Below are 15,765 nucleotides of genomic sequence, written 5' to 3' on the forward strand. Positions count from 1 at the left end.
CAGGGACACACACACATACACACCTCAAGTTGGCTGCCATAACCTCCACATGGTTGGTTTTGGGTGTTCTTGTTGGGGTGGGATTTTTTTGCCTTCTTTTACTATGTTCTCATGTTTCCATGTTAATTGTTCAGTAAAGCTATTATAGCGAGAAGAGTTAGTACACTGCTAAAGACTGCCAATGGGAGCCTGTGCAGTGTCCTGGCCACGGGATCTGATGAGGCAAATAGGGAAGGAAGGGTGTGCAGTAGGGGTAATGTCTCACCCAGCAGCACTTAACCTCTCCTGACCTGGAATGACGCAGTGAGTGCGCATGTGGACAAGTGCGCCCACAGCACCACCACACTGTCCCAGCCGGAAGGACAGGGATCACCTCAGCTCTGCCTGCCGGGGCCCAGCCACTAGCACAGACCACGCCCCTGTTCCTCAGCACTGACAGCAGAGCAGGTGCTTAGCTGCTTATTGAGTGTGGTATTAACAGTGGCAGAGCCTTGGCTGCCAGTTTGTTCCTGAGCACTGGAGGAAAGCACACTGGCCGAACAGGGCAGCGGACAGCAGGGGAACACCAGAAGGCCTTGACACTCTGAGAGCTCAACAACAAACACGTAGTGACTCGAGATGCACGTGGACAGGCCCATGTCACAGAGGCTGATGTATTTGGGTTGGCGGTGGCGGCTACCAGCTCCGCACCTCCAGCAGGTGAACGTCGCCGTCCACCTCGAGCATGTCAACACTGCCCAGGTCCCGGAGCCTGTGCCTATACTCCACGCTGTGCACCCCATTCACCGCCACCTTGAACTCCTTGGCATCACAGTAAATGATCATCTGGAAGGAAGGGGAAGGGAGGAATGCCAGCTGTGCTTTCCCTGGGGATTACCAGGGGAATCAGAAGGAAATGCTGGGTTCTTTGTGCCTGTGTCTGGCAGTGTCTTCTGCCTCAGCCACTCAGGGTCCCCCAGACCTGTACTACCCACCTCCTCGCTTTTCCTGGGAATATGGGGAGCTGCAATCCCTGCCAGTAGGTGGGAACTAGTGATGGAGGGCAGCTAACCCAGGCAGCACGCGGAGATCCTGACTGATCTGAGGATTCCCACGGCATGTCCTCTGGTGGCCATCCTGGCTGCACCCCTGCTCAGCCTGCTCACCTCAAAGCTCTTCAGGCCAGTTGCCCCAAACCTGAGCAGCTGAGAGCATACCGCCAGTGGCACCCACCACCACGCCCTCAGCTCTGTTCCAGTGCCAGCTGCAGGAACAAGCAGGGAGGATGCCCAGCCTGGCTGCTACCCACCCACCAGGGCCAGGTGGAGACACCAAACCCAATCTGCAAATCAGGTGGCTGAGTGTTCTCTTGACAGCAATACTGGGTGGGAAATGAGGGCACACAGTGGGTCACACAGCCAGCAACCCAGCTCATCTCTGGAGACCATGCTCCACCCAAGCTCCAGAAATGGGGGCAGTGCCCAACATCTAGGGCACAGTTGGTTCTTAGGTCTAACGTACGCACTGTCCTTTGTAAGCAGGACCAACTCCCTGGCTGGAGTGCTTCCTGCACCCCTGATCCCCTCCAGTCCTGAGACCATCTTACTGCCAAAAGCCTCCAGTGCCAATGAGCGGCACCCTGCATTCAAGTTCATCTCCACAGAAACGGGAGCATTCCACAGCCCCACACTGCACTGGACTTGAAGCAGTGGGTACTCGCTCACCCAGCCCCATTTTCAAAAAACCTTACCTCAAAGTACATCCCAGGACTAAATGGGAAACAGGTGATATTCCTCTCCTCTTCACCCCAGGCTCCCTGAAGAAAAGAATTCCTTACAAATGCTTTCACGTTCAGGCGTGGGTTCAAGTGGAGAGCGATATCCTTTGATTTTCCTGCCACTAGATCAACATTAAAGCTTCAAGAGAAGGAAAAAAAAATAGTCAAACAGAAGAGAAGAGTGAATCACACCGGAGCTCAGACTGCGACTGTAGGAGGGGCATGTACAGCCATGCCCTGGCGGTGAGACTGTCAGCTGAGTGTGTACTCACAGGAACGCTACTAGCAACATCACAGGCCACCCTCCTGAGCCATCAAGGCCCCTTTCACACGAGAGCCCGACATCAGCCCCACCTCTACCCCCGAGCCCATGACGAGGTGCGAGGTGGCCACCCTGCAGCAAGGCCCGTCCCCACAGCCGGGCCACTGCTGTGTAACACTCACCCTTTCGCATTTGTATTCACTTCTCCTTTAATGACGACGGTCCGTCCAAAGCCCATGGGGGAGTTGAGCCTCCCTTTGAAAGGCAGGGTCTGTAAAGACGCCACAGTCAGGCAGGCAACTGCTGAAGGGACCTCCCAAGAGACTGTCCACTGCCCTAGGGAACATCTAGGCCAGCAGGGCCTCTGGGCCCAGCTGGGAGCACTGTAGCTAGGGGTTGCAGGGAGAGCTGGTGCCCCAGTGCCCCATTCCAGCAGGACACATGGACTGTGGACTCTGCTCGGGGACAGCACACATGCACGCACACTTGTGCAACCGAGCTGGCTCTCTGGCCCCTGGCAGGGGCCAGGGTCCTCACACTGCTAATCACTGAATTTTTAGCTAACAACATGGCTGGCTCCTCAAACCTTTGACAAATAGTTGGTAGGAAGGATTTTGGTGCAAGTCACAGTGTGGTTCGCGGTCGAGTCTCTGCTCTTGGAGTAGACAGTTGTGGGGACGATTTTGGAAATATCTCCTCTATTACTAGGCTGCAGAGAAACAGTCCACATGGGTGGGAAGAATGGAGCTGCCATCTACGGCTAATCTGCCCCCCCTCTTGACAGCTGACAACACAGACCACATGGAACAACCGACAAAACTACTTACAAACTGTGAAATGCCAGACTTTTGTACCTATCAGAAGAGAAAGAAAAAAGCACGTTTAAAAGAAAGGTATCTTCCAGGTGTAGGTGGCTCACACCTGTAATCCTTCCCCTCATAGCTAGGGGGACAGACAAGCACCACCATGTCCGGGTATGGGTTGTGGTGGAATACTGCAAAATTTTCTGCCTGAGCTAGCCTCAAACCACAGTCCTCCCATTCTTAGCCTCCCACATAGCGAGCCACCAGCATGTGCTTAAACAATTGTGTCTATCTTGGATTCCTAGTAAAACCATAATTTTAAAAAGAAAAGAAAAACACCCACCAGTAACACCTAAGAACATTTTAAGTTTTAGCAAGGATTTATAACAGGGCCAGAGGAGGGAGAAATAGAAACATTCTATTTCCTATGCAGGAAATGAGAGTTAAAATGACAGCTGTTACTCACTGACTATATTCTTTCTATTAAGAGAGTTAATACTTACATTTTCTGTATTTATCTCTGATAGTCCCAGAATCGATGCTTGAGTATTTTGTAAATCCTGCAGAAAAGAAAATACACACTAATGTTCCACACTCATAGAGCATCTTTTGAAAATAAATTGTTTAACATACAAGTGGTCAGTAGTACTGAACATCCAGAACTGCAATTGTAAAATGCTCTGACCCTGGGGTCCCCTGGTGAACAAGCAGTGGAGAAAGCTCTCCTGTGAACACGAGCGTGGGCAGCTGCACAGCTGCTGAGGTTGCAAACTGTTCACAGGAACAAGTTAGCTGAGGCCAAGAAGCCTGAAGGGCAACCTCTATGACCCCTGTGGAAAGGAAGTGCACCCTCAGCCTGGCAGGGCTTCCCTGTGTTAGAACCAGCTGCCATCTGAGCGCCTACAGGCCACAAAGCCCTGGTCAGAGGCAGCAAGCAACAGCCAGTCATCCCTACATGAAGAAGTTTCTTCCACCACGTTATCTCAAAGACACCAAGGCAAGCATGCATGGAAGGACACTCACCGTGCTGAAGCTAAAACCAATTGAGTGAATGTTCACTTTGCCATAAATGCCCAGCGTGTCTATGCTCTCTGGGCTGATCCTGTGGGCATAGAGCAGAGTATGTTTTCCATTCACAGCCACCTGGATGGACACAGTTAACAAATGAACTTATTATCCAAACTTGTTTCCTTTGGGGGCAGGCACTGGTGGCTTGTGCCTGTAATCTTAACTACTCAGGAGGCTAAGATCTGAGGACTGTGGTTCAAAGTTAGGCCAAGCAAGAAAGTCCATGTATTCTTATCTCCAACATCAAAAAGCCAGAAGCGGAGGTATGGCTCAAGTGATAAAAGTGCCAGCCAGGTGCAGAAAAGCCAAGTGAGGGCTTGAGGCTGAGTTCAAGCCCCAGTACCTGCACTGCAAAACAGTTTCCCTCAGGAATGGAGTACAGGAGGTCGAGGGAGAGCTAGGAAGCAGCATGCTGTGCAATGCCAGGCCCCACACCAGCAGTGAGTCCCCACTGGAGTCACTCAGGGCACTCAGTCCCACCTCAGGAAGGCAGGGGCTGTAATCCCCTCAGAAGTGCACAGCACCATCTAGTGGGAAACTTAACTAAGCACTGCGGACCGCCTGTCTCTCCTTCCCACCATCCTCCCCCTTTGCCACCATCCCCATTCCCATGATTAACAGGATGCTGGGGCAGCTGAGCCCAGGCCTGCTGGAAAATAAGACGCCTAGGCAGAGGGGCCACGAAGAGCCTGGGCAGAGGTGCAGATTCACTTAACATCTGCCTTCTGCCTTCATGGCGATCCCAGGGCCAAGCTCAGGTACGATACAAGCAGGGTGAGTGTAAGGCCTTGTATTGGTGGCTCACCTGACCAACAGGGTCCCCTGTGGGCCCAGGCACAACCCACCTGGAACTTGTCCTTCAGCACCATGATGACAATTTCGAAGGACTTCTCCCTCTGGAAGGGGGTGTCGTAGATGATCTCCTCCCACCCCCACTTCTCCTGGGTCAGAGTGTTGCACACGATGCAGCCCGATCTTTTGAAGCGAGGGTTGAGGTGAAAGGCCACATCAGCTCGGGGCTTCACACTGCTGCCAATCTGCAGGTCCACCTGGAATCTGAGGAGCGGGAGCCATGGGGCATGGCAGGAAGCAGGAGAGAGCCTGACCCTGAACTTCTGTGCTCCAGGCTAACATTCTACCACGTGAGCCACAGCTCTACTTCTGACTTTTTGGTGATTAATTGGAGAAAAGTCTCAGACTTTCCTACCCAGGCTGGCTTTGAACCACAGTCTTCAGATCTCAGCCTCCTGAGTAGCTAGAATTATAAGCATGAGCCGAAAGTGCCCAGCTTAACAAGCCTTTTTTAATCAATGAGCTTAATTCTTATATCAGCCATGAGGTGAAACACCCCAGTAACCCCAGTAACGGGTCTTCGGTGGCTCGGCCCCATCTCCTCACATCCTGGCAGGGCTGCTTGTATACAACGCCAGGCCTCAGTGAAGCAAGACAGCCTCTCCACCGCAGCGGCTGTTCTTACTCTGCAATCACCTAGACCATTTGTGTGTTTCCCGCACAATGATTTTACCTGTCAGCATCACTAGGAACATGCCCACGGATCACAATCAAAGACCCAGGCTTCAACTGCTCAGAAATGGTGCCAACATAGGGGATTGTCTAGAAAGTAAAAAGGTTTGACAAATGTTTGTTGACATAAACAAAATTAATTCTGAAGCAATTACAATGGAACTCAGTGACTGATGAAGACTAAGCTAATGTGTGTGTGCATATGTGTTGGTACTGGCATGAACTCAGAGCCTGGTGCTGTCCCTTAGCCTTTTTAATCAAGGCTAGTGCTTTATTACTTGAACCACATCTCCACTTCAGGCTTTTTGTTGGCTAGTTGGAAATAAGTCTTATGAACTCTCCTGTTTTCAGATTTCTGCAGATCTAACCTCCTGCGGAGCTAGGATTAAAGGTGTGAGCCACAGGTACCTGGCAAAGATTGTTTATGATTCAAAGGCCACACATAAAACGGAAATGGACCAGTGACTCAAGGTGGTATAGTGCTAGCCTTTAGTGGAACAGAGCTGAGGGACAGTGCCCAGGCCCTGAAGTCAAGCCCTACAAACAACAAAAAGGAACTATGAAGAACAATCACAAAATGCATAGTATAGACAGCATTTCTGGTATGAAGATACTATCTTCCAAATTATTTGCTCAATTTTTTTCCAGAACTAGGGATTGATCTCTGGGCCTGGGTACTGTCCTGTAGCTTTTTACTCATGGCTAACACTTGAGCCACAGCTCTACTTCTAGCTTTTTGATGGAGATCAGAGTCTCATGGCTGGCTTAGAACTGCAATCCTCAGATAGCTTTCCTTTTTTTGGGGGGTGGGGGGGAGGTGTCCAGTCGTGGGGCCTGAACTCGGCCTGGGGGCTGTCCCTCAGCTCTTCAGCTCAAGGCTAGCGCTTTACCACTTGAGCTACAGCGCCACTTCCGGCTTTTTCCTTTTTGCTTATTGGTGCTGAGGAATCAAACCCAGGGCCTCAGGCATGCAAGGCAAGCGCTCTACCACTGAGCCACCTTCCCAGTCCTCAGATACCTTTCTGAGTAGCTAGGAGTACAGCCATGAGTCACCAGTGATTCAAATTCCATCAACTTGAATAGAAAGAAAAGTGAGCCTGACATTTTTAGGTCTTAGATTTCTATCAATGGAACTAGTCAAAAAATATACAAAATAAAAAAAGACACAAATGAATTATAATATTTACTTCTCCTTTCTAAGAGAAGTAACATGGACAGTTAGGTAGACTAAACATTTTAAAACATTAATGAAATAAACATTAAAGTGACAGTCTTATGTCTCATCCTTCCTCATTGTTTTAAATAATAAAATAACCATAATGCAGTAAAACTTTGTTTGGTCTTTTTTAGGTACAAGACTGAGACTCAAACTTGGTACTGAGGCTTTCACTCATTGGCTAGTACTCTACCAGCTAAGCCATGCCTCCAACCTCTAAAACAGTTATTGAGTCTAGCTTGTAAAATACACTAGCTGATTAAGACACTGGAGTTTACTAGATTTATTTGCAATGTCTTTTTAAAAAGTAGAACTACAAATGAGAGCCTAACTTCAGTGCAATATGGCACTCGATATTGTGAATGTTTAACTATAGAGAAAGAATAGAGAAGGGGAAAAAAGAAAAGGAAAAGGAAAGAAGAGGAGAGGAAAAGTTCATAAAGTAAGAAAGCCATATTCCTTTTTCTTGTATTTTATGGTCTGAGCCCACACACAGGGATTTCCATTCCTTCTGGTTCTCCCATGTTCTATGACACTGTTCCATCACCTGGTTGTCACTGTGACCTATTCTTCTGCTAGAGAATGAGAGCTGGACCTTTTGTTCAGAGAGCACCACCCACTGTCCCTATCCCACAGCAGGGACGTTACTTGTGTTCACTAAATTCATTCTTTTCTTGCCCTGCTCCCAATGCACAATTTCCATTCCACTGGATTTTCTTAGTTCTGCCATATGAAAAAAGGGAATTCACAAAACTTGCTCACCGGGTTGTAGATGGTATTTTGTAAGTTCTTTAAGGACAACATCATTCCTTTCCAACTAATGTTGATTTTGTTGACTGGAGTCTCTCTTCTGTGTATAAAATTTTAACCTTGTCTCACTTAAAGGGGACCCAGAGTGACACCGAGATACTTGTCCTATGTAAAAGTCATAGAAAAGAAAACAAAAGAAAAGAAAACAAGCATGCATTAATTTTCTTTATAACATATTTACATGTGTAGCTTGAACTCAGAGCACTCTTGCTTAGTTTTTTCCTCTGTCCACAGCTGGTGCTCTGCCACTTGAGCCACAGCTCCACTTCTAGCTTTTTTCTGTGATTAATTGGAGATAAGTGTCTCACGGACTTTCCTACCCAGGCTGGCTTCAAACCATGATACTCAGATCTGTTTCCTGAATAGCTAGGATTACAGGTGTGAGCTACCAGCATCTAGCTACATATCTTCCCCCCACCCCCCACCCCACCAGTTCTGGAGCTGGAACTCAGTGTATTTTTTTTTTTTTTTGGTTGGTCATGGGGCTTGAACTCTGGGCCTGGGTGCTGTCCCTCAGCTCTTCAGCTCAAGGACAGCATTCTACACACTTGAGCCACAGTACTACTTCTGGTTTTCCAGGAGTTAACTGGAGATAAGAGTCTCACAGACTTTCCTACCCAGGGTGGCTTTGAACTGTGATCCTCTGATTTCAGCCTCCTAAGTAGCTAGGATTACAGGCGTGAGCCACATGCACCCAGCAAGACACTGATTTCAAAATAAAAGGGGAGGGAGGATGGGAGGACAGGGATGTTAAGGGGAAACAAAGGAGGAGGCAACAATGCTTGATAAGAAATGTACTCAATATCTTGCTCATGTAATTGTAACCCCTCTGTACAGTATTCTCACAATAAAAAAAATTAATTAAAAAAAAAAAGTAAAAGGAGGGGCTGGGAAGGTGGCTCAGTGGTAGAGTGCTTGCCTTGCATGCATGAGGCCCTGAGTTCGATTCCCCAGCATCACATAAGCAAAAAGAAAAAAAGCTGGAAGTGGTGCTGTGGCTCAAGTGGTAGAGCGCTAGCCTTGAGCTGAAGAGCTGAGGGACAGCGCCCAGGCCCAGAGTTCAGGCCCCACAACCAGACCCCCCCCCAAAAATAAAAAAGTAAAAGGAGTGAGCTCTGTGTTGGATCACTTGCATAAGGGCCAATCAGGGTCCAATCCCTAGCACTGAAAAGCAAGCAAAGAAAAATTTTAAACTAACAATAAATGCTGATTGAAAAGTCCTATAAAACTATCATTGGTATTCATTGGGGCTTGAGTGACAGAGTACTTGCCTAGCAGGCTCAATGTCATGGGTTCAAACTTCCATACAACAAAACAACAAGAAGAAAAATCAAAACACCAACAACCTGTGTTTTTATTTATTTAGGTTTTCCTGTTTGTTAAACAAGAATAAGAGTACTCACAAACCTGCTTGTTCTGAGGGCTCAATGAGCTAAAGCATTTAACAATAACCACTGTACTATTTAGAGAAGAAATTACTCTTCCTTCTCCAAAGCAAATAAATCAGAGGAGGGAGGAACCCAATCCTCTGAATACTTTTAAGATACAGATTTATGTGTTGCTAAAGTGTGTGTGTGTGCGCACACACGTGTGGGCGCACATGGTGGTCTCTAGGCTTGAACTCAAGACCTGGACGCTGTTCCTGTGCTTTTTCACTCTAGGCACGTGTTCTGCAACTTGAGCCACAGCTCCACTTCAGGTTTTTGGGTGGCTAATTGGAGATGATAACCTCGTGGAATTTCCTGCCTGAGCTGGCCTTGAACTGCAATCCTCCATCTCAGCCACCAAGTAGCTAGGGTGACAAGCATCAGACACCAGCGCCTGGCAGCCACGTTTTGTTTTTGTTTTTAATTTTTTTTTTTGTTGGTCATGGGGCTTGAACTCTGGGCCTGGGCGCTGTCCCTCAGCTCTTCAGCTCAAGGCTAGCGCTCTACCACTTGAGCTACAGCACCACTTCCGGTTTTCTGCTGGTTTATTGGAGATTAAGAGTTTCATGGACTTTCTTGCCCAGGCTGGCTTTGAACCGTGATCCTCAGATCTCAGCCTCCTAAGTAGCTAGGATTACAGGCGTGAGCCACCGGCGCCCGACTTAGCCACGTTTTTAAAGATAAAAGTTCTCATAAGTAATCACATTTAATAATTCTAGGGAATACTTGGTAACCTCTAGGCAGAAGTAAAAGAGAAATGAAATTGGAACTTCCTAGTTTTACTTCCTGCGATTCTGGCACACTGTCCAGCAACTACTGCTTCATCTTTACTGAGGGGAAAAAAATGCATCCACCGGTGTTATGAACTCACACACGTGTGAGCCAAAACCTCAGAACCTCTTCGCTCTGTTCCTTGAAATCCAGGACACCGGCACCAGAGGAAAAAGAAAGGCGCGGTGGGATCTCCTCGTCCAAGCTTTTGGTCCTGAGCCGGGGACGGTCCCTTTAAGGCTGCAAGGGGGTGGGGCTTGGGCGTGTGACGTCACTAGCACAAGATGGGGGGGAGGGATTGACCTTGGAGCCCCGCCCCGCGGTTGCCTAGGCAGCGCAGGACCACGTGATCTCGCCGGAAGCCGGGGTAAAGCGGGAGGCTTCGGGACTGGGCCGGGCTGTCGCCGCGGGTAGTTCCGCCACGAGGGTTTGGGGGCCGGGTTCCCACGTTCAACACTGGGGCTCCGCGGGGTTCCACAAGGAGCCAGCCCCGTCAGCGAGGATAAGCACGGGCCCGTCACCGGCGTCGGGCCCCGTCACCGGTGTCGGGCCTGTCCCCGACGTCGGGCCTGTCACCGGTGTCGGGCCTGTCCCCGACGTCGGGCCTGTCACCGGTGTCGGGCCCCCGTCACCTGTGTCGGGCCTGTCACCGGTGTCGGGCCTGTCACCGGTGTCGGGCCTGTCACCGGTGTCGGGCCTGTCGCCGGTGTCGGGCCTGTCGCCGGTGTCGGACCCGGTCACCGACGTCGGGCCCCGTCACCGGGAATCACCACGGACCCGTCGCCGGTATCGGGCTTGTCGCCGACGTTGGGCCCCGTCACCGGTGTCGGGCCTGTCGCCGGTGTCGGGCCCCGTCACCGACGTCGGGCCCCGTCACCGGGGATAGCCACGGACCCGTCGCCGGTGTCGGGCCTGTCGCCCCGTCACGGGGCCGACACAGACCGGTCACCGAAGCGGGCCGGTCCCCGGAACGCCGGGAGAACCCTTCCTTCGCCCCCTCGTCGGCCGGGCTGACGGCAGCGGTGGCGCAGGCCACAGTGGCCGCGCCCCCGGCCGGCGACCCGCTCCGGGCGACTCTGGGCCCCGGGCGCCTCCGGGCCCCGGGCGCCTCCCCTCGGGCGACGTCGCGCCGAGGACCCGGGACGCGGTCCCATCGGTCACAGGCTCACAGACGGCCCGGTCCCCACCACTCCCCAGCCGGGGCGACCCCCCGCCCCCGGCGTCTCCACTCACCCCGGCCGAGCCGCCGGCGCTCCCGCAGCCCGGCTGGTACGCCGCGGCTGCCGTCCGAGCTCCGCCGAGGTCAGGCCACGCCCACTTCCCTGCGCGTGCGCAGACGCGGCGCGGGGCGGGAGGGGGGTGGGGGCTGTGGTCGGAGAGCGCGGGGCGGCGCGGCGTCCTCGGGGGTCGGCGTCGGCGGGGCTGCGGGCCGGGCCGAGGGCGGAGCCGCGCGTCGGGACGGGTCCCGGAGCTAGCCGCCCCGCCAGCCGCGCAGTGACCGAGGTCGCTCGGTCGCTTGAGCCGGCAGCTCCGGGAACGGAACCGCGGCCCGGCGGCTGCCTGCAGTGACGTCAGGGGCTGAAAGGTGAGCCGGTCCGAGGCTGGGATCCGAGGATCGGGGCTCCGGGCGCCTCGGTCCCCGCCCCGCCCCCCCCCCAGCCACTGCGGGGGGGGGGGGGCGACATCTGAGGATCCGAGTTCCAGACCAGCCTGAGCAGAACAAGTCCGTGGTGTTCATTTCCAGTTAACTACCCAAAAGCCAGATGTGGCGGCCTGGCCCACATGGTGCAGTGCCAACCTTGAGCACCAAAGGCCATGTGAGGCTGGACAGCATTTAGCTCAAGCCCCAAAGCCAGCACAAATGAGGAGGCACCTAAAAGGCGTCTCTTCTCCCACACGTGTTTTAGTGTCCGTTCCCCTAGTTTTTTGAGGAATTCATTTCAAGCTCTTACAGCAGTGCTCTATGGTGGTTTTTCTCTTTACCATTTTTCTTCCCCCTCCCCCACCATGACATAATTTATTAGTCTCCCCAGAAGAAATAAAAGGGAAAGCAGAAGGAAGACAGGAACAACAGAAGGGGCCCTTTTTCCTCTAGTAGAGAAACAAAGTCTGTACTGTGAATTCTTCCAAATTTGCAAATCCTGATGAACATTTGGTAGTGCACAGGGGCTGAGGAATGACCTAGCGCCCCACAGGACAGTCAAGCCCAGGGCCCTGGCCTCTTGCAGGGGCTCTTAAGCCATTATCTTACATTTGATGCACTCTTCAAGATTCAATCTTCAAGATTGAATAGTTTAATTTAAGCCTTTGACATGCACTGCTTTAAATGTGTAGTTGTCTTTCTGTGTGCTGTGTTTGACCTACACCATGTTAGTGTAAGTTTAAAAAAAAGGAGCTTGTTTTGCACATTCCCAAGTGCCTAATGTACTGCTTTGTGAAAAATAGATACCTAATACCATATTGAATATTAGGTTATTGATAACATGAAGACAATTGAATATCTTTACAGTTTTGCCTGGGTCTTTTTGTGCTCAAGGCTAGTGCTCGACCACTTCAGCCACAGCACCATTTCTGGCTTTTTTGAGTAGTTCACTGGAGATAAGAGTCTCACGAACTTCCTTGCCCTGGCTGTCTTTGAACTTCGATGCTCAGATCTCAGCATCCTGAGTAGCTAGGATAACAGGTGTGAGCCACCAGCACCTTGAATGTTTTGGCCTTTTGAACATTCGCTAAGTACCCCAGCACCTAAATTAATAATTTTGGAACGCAAATTAGATGCAATAAAACACAGAGCTTTAAACAGTGACATATTGTGCTGTGAAGCCAGAGCTATAGAGCCTACAATAATGACAAAATTGAAGCAAAATTTTGCCACAATAGTTTCAAGCATGGGAGCTCTGAGAACATCTTCTCACTTCCTGTTTATTCATTTATTCCCATGAGAAAAGCAGTCAAATTACACAAGTCTTAAATGAGGCTGAGTCTTCAGAAATTCCTCACCAAACCATCCTACAGAGAGGCCTGTGTACCTCACAGTCATCACTCAGTCCTTCTGCTTATCCTCCCAGTCTGAACGGGCTCACCTCTGAATCTTCTGGCTTTCTCCTAATCTCTCTTACATTTAGGGAGCACTCACCTCTTTTCCCCCCTCCAGCCCCACTGTGCTCAAATCCACGGGGCTCACCTCAGCTTCTGTAGGCTCGGATCCCAAGTCCGGTTTCTTCAGGTGTAAGAAACACCTTCTAGAACTGTGGTTTGTCATTAAAAAAAAAAAAAATTAAAAAAAAAAAAAAAAAACCTTAGTGATGGGAAAGCTCTTAAGGTTGTACATTAATTCATCTCACAGGCGGAGATGCTGTTCTGTGTTTAAACACTTGGGAACAGCTTGCAAATAGCCTGTGGTTTGGACTTTTCACTCAGGAGGAATCTGGTGGACCAATAGCCAGGGGTTCTCCAAGCCACCACCCTAAGCTCGCAAGGTCACTCACGCTGAGGACCTGTGGCAGCCAAAGGTCAGGTTAGGTGGATTCTGCCTCAATGTAGCATTTCATGTGTTCTATCAAAGGCTTGCACATAATACAATGGAAACTTTCATACTTCATACAACAGAAGCTTTCAGTCCCCAGCAACCCCGGAGCTCCAGAGGGGCGGTGAGGACAGCTCTGGACACCCACTCCCCAAGTACCAGGAGGCCTTACCCTCTAGATGTCTTGCAGCAGTGGATCTCCACCCCCGTGCCCGTCCTTCAAAAATGTCCTGAGTGAGTCTTAAGAGTTCACTCACCAGCCAGCCGTCATCCCAGTGGTGGTGCCCAGCCCCCTCCAGTCCACTCCTGCTTCCCATCAAACTGCTCAGAACAGAGCCTGCACTTTGATCCAGTCCAATGAAGTATGTCTGCTTATAGACGCTTCCTGGAGACTCTTGGAGGTTCAGCTTTGAGGGTTCCCTTGGTGGGGTCAGCATTTAAAAATCATAGTATGGAGTATCCATATACATATTGTCTGTCTTCTGAGCTCAGCAGACACATTAGCATACATGTTCAAAACTGCCTCTTTACTAGCTGTGATGGAATTAAAACAGGCCAGGTAGGCCAGAGCCACTTGGTGTATACAGCACTTCTGGGGAGACGAGGCACTGGAGGCCCAGTGGCATGGGGTGCACCAGGAGGGGCCATGTTGTCTTCTGGATCCTGAGCAGAGAACAGGGCTGCACTGGACCAGGTCCTTGCAGGCTGGCGTGGTGCTTGCTCTATGGCACCCACAGTTGTAGGAATGAAGCTTCTGGAAATTTCCCAGTGGATCTCTCCCCACACACACACCCGAAATCTTCCTCAGCAAAGAAGTATTGGGGCTGGGAAGGTGGCTCAGTGGTAGAGTGCTTGCCTTGCATGCATGAGGCCCTGGGTTTGATTCCTCAACACCACATAAGCAGAAAAAACCGGAAGTGGTGCTATGGCTCAAGTGGTAGAGTGCTAGCCTTGAGCTGAGGGACAGCGCCCAGACCCAGAGTTCAGGCCCCACAACTGCCCCCCCCCCCAAAAAAAAAGATTTAAGTATTAAGTAGAACAATCTCTATAGTTTCTCGCTTGAGTGAAGCTGTCTTTGCCAGAAACAGGTAAAACAAGACCTTTCTTGTAGAGTGCTGTGGAAAAGGACTTTTTGTTTTCATGAATGGAAGTTAAAATAATCAGGAACCTAAACAGAATTTGGCTGCTAGTTACCAAGAGTACATCTAAATTGGACTGCGGGGAGGGGGTGGTTTTTTTGTTTTTGTTTTTTTACCAGTACTGGGGCCTGAACTCAGGGGCCTTGGTGCTGTCCCTTAGCTTTTTCCCTCAAGGGCTGGTGCTTTATCATTTGAGCCACAACCCCACTTCCAGCTTTTTGCTGGTTAACTAGAGAGAAGAGTCTCACAGACTTACCTGCTAGCTTAGAACCTTGACCCTCAGATCTCACCCTCCCAAGTAGTTAAGATTACGATGTGAACTACCAGCACCTGGCTCTTTCTACAGTTTTATCTGAAATTCTAGCACAATGGGAGTTCTAACTATTCAAGGCCATATTTTAAAAAACACACCCCTTTTGTCTTTCTCCTCCCATCTGGGTCCCCCTGAGGTGTGTTTGTGTGTGTGTCTGCAGTGTGTGTAAGGCTCATTTTGGCTTTGTTTCCCCTTCCTATCTTTGTGGATCTTGGCTATTGCAGTCAAACAATATGTGTATTATGCAGAAGCTGGTCATGGAATTATGGATAGGAGTTGGTTTAAAGAGAATACTTCCTGGACCTTAGCTAAAGAGATTTCATCAACCCTAACAGCAAAACCAGCTCACCTCAAGGTGCTAAAGTTTACTGTGTGGTCAACTTAATGTGATCTCCAGCACTAATAAAGGACTTAACTTTCAATAGTTATTCAAGCTATTAGTCATAAAGTAACTTTCTTTCCACTCTTGTCTGGGCAAGGTATCAGTGTGCTCTTGCTACTGCAGGTATACGTTAATAGAGTTAAACAACTGTTTGAGACTATCACGTGATTTAGATGTACTTCAGTGGAGAATCACTGCTTGGTCTTTCAGAATGTGATACACATCGAAGCCAACCTACATTTTACCAGTCAGAGTCTGGATGTGCTGCAAGTCTGTTGACATTCCATTCTCAACAAATAAGCTGGGTATGGTGGCACTCACCTGTCAGGGTGGAGAACTTGAAAATGGGACCAAGGTCAGGGCACAAGCCCATGTAAAAAGACAACATCCTTTCACAAACAACCAAAGGCCTCTTCTCCACCCCCCCCCCACCAGAAAAAAAAGTCTGGAAGTATGGCTCAGCAGTGGAGTGTCTGCCTAGCAAGCATGAGGCCTTGAATTCAGACCCCAGTACTACCAAAAAAAACCCAAAAACTCCCAACCCAAACCAAAACATATATATGGCTTCCATGGCCACATCCTCAATGATAATAAATCCAGGGCTAGAAATGAATAACCATCAGGACTCTACAAATAATGATATCAGCTTGAGAGAGGAGGGGTGAATTCCCTGAATTTAAAGACAAAGGTTCTGGCTGGGTACCAGTGGCTCATGCTAGCTATCCAGGAGGCTGAGATCTGAGGATCACAGTTGAAAGCCAAACAAGG

General features: G+C 50.1%; 1 protein-coding gene across 4 annotated transcripts; it reads right to left on the reverse strand.

Moving 5' to 3' along the window:
• Positions 1-621: 621 nt before the first annotated feature.
• Lgals8 (galectin 8) lies at positions 622-12,992 on the reverse strand. 4 transcript variants are annotated; one of them, XM_042686164.1, is made up of 11 exons: positions 12,822-12,992; positions 7,392-7,544; positions 5,415-5,503; positions 4,735-4,945; positions 3,845-3,964; positions 3,325-3,381; positions 2,846-2,872; positions 2,605-2,727; positions 2,201-2,289; positions 1,730-1,895; positions 622-825 (listed from the first exon to the last, which is right to left on the reverse strand). In XM_042686164.1, exons 2-11 carry the CDS (start codon positions 7,434-7,436, stop codon positions 676-678), a joined length of 1,077 nt encoding a protein of 358 aa, XP_042542098.1. In that variant the 5' UTR covers positions 7,437-7,544; positions 12,822-12,992; the 3' UTR covers positions 622-675. The 4 variants fall into 4 exon arrangements, with proteins under 4 accessions (XP_042542098.1, XP_042542099.1, XP_042542097.1 ...); XM_042686165.1 differs by lacking the exon at positions 12,822-12,992 and adding an exon at positions 12,774-12,794; XM_042686163.1 differs by lacking the exon at positions 12,822-12,992 and adding an exon at positions 10,871-10,967.
• Between the last annotated feature and the right edge of the window lie 2,773 nt (positions 12,993-15,765).

This window comes from Dipodomys spectabilis, unplaced genomic scaffold (assembly GCF_019054845.1).
Source record: "Dipodomys spectabilis isolate Male_0828 unplaced genomic scaffold, ASM1905484v1 ptg000096l, whole genome shotgun sequence".
In the NCBI taxonomy this organism is placed as follows: Eukaryota; Metazoa; Chordata; class Mammalia; order Rodentia; family Heteromyidae; genus Dipodomys; species Dipodomys spectabilis.

What these genes read in the sequence shown, in the direction of transcription:
- Lgals8 (XM_042686164.1), bottom strand. Translation starts at nt 7,436, where the DNA reads ATGATGTTGTCCTTAAAGAACTTACAAAATACCATCTACAACCCG. An exon ending in GTTCCTAGTGATGCTGACAG is followed by an intron (nt 4,946 to 5,414) that starts GTAAAATCATTG and finishes CCCGCTCCTCAG; the next exon opens with ATTCCAGGTGGACCTGCAGA. An exon ending in TTGGTTTTAGCTTCAGCACG is followed by an intron (nt 3,382 to 3,844) that starts GTGAGTGTCCTT and finishes TCTTTTCTGCAG; the next exon opens with GATTTACAAAATACTCAAGC.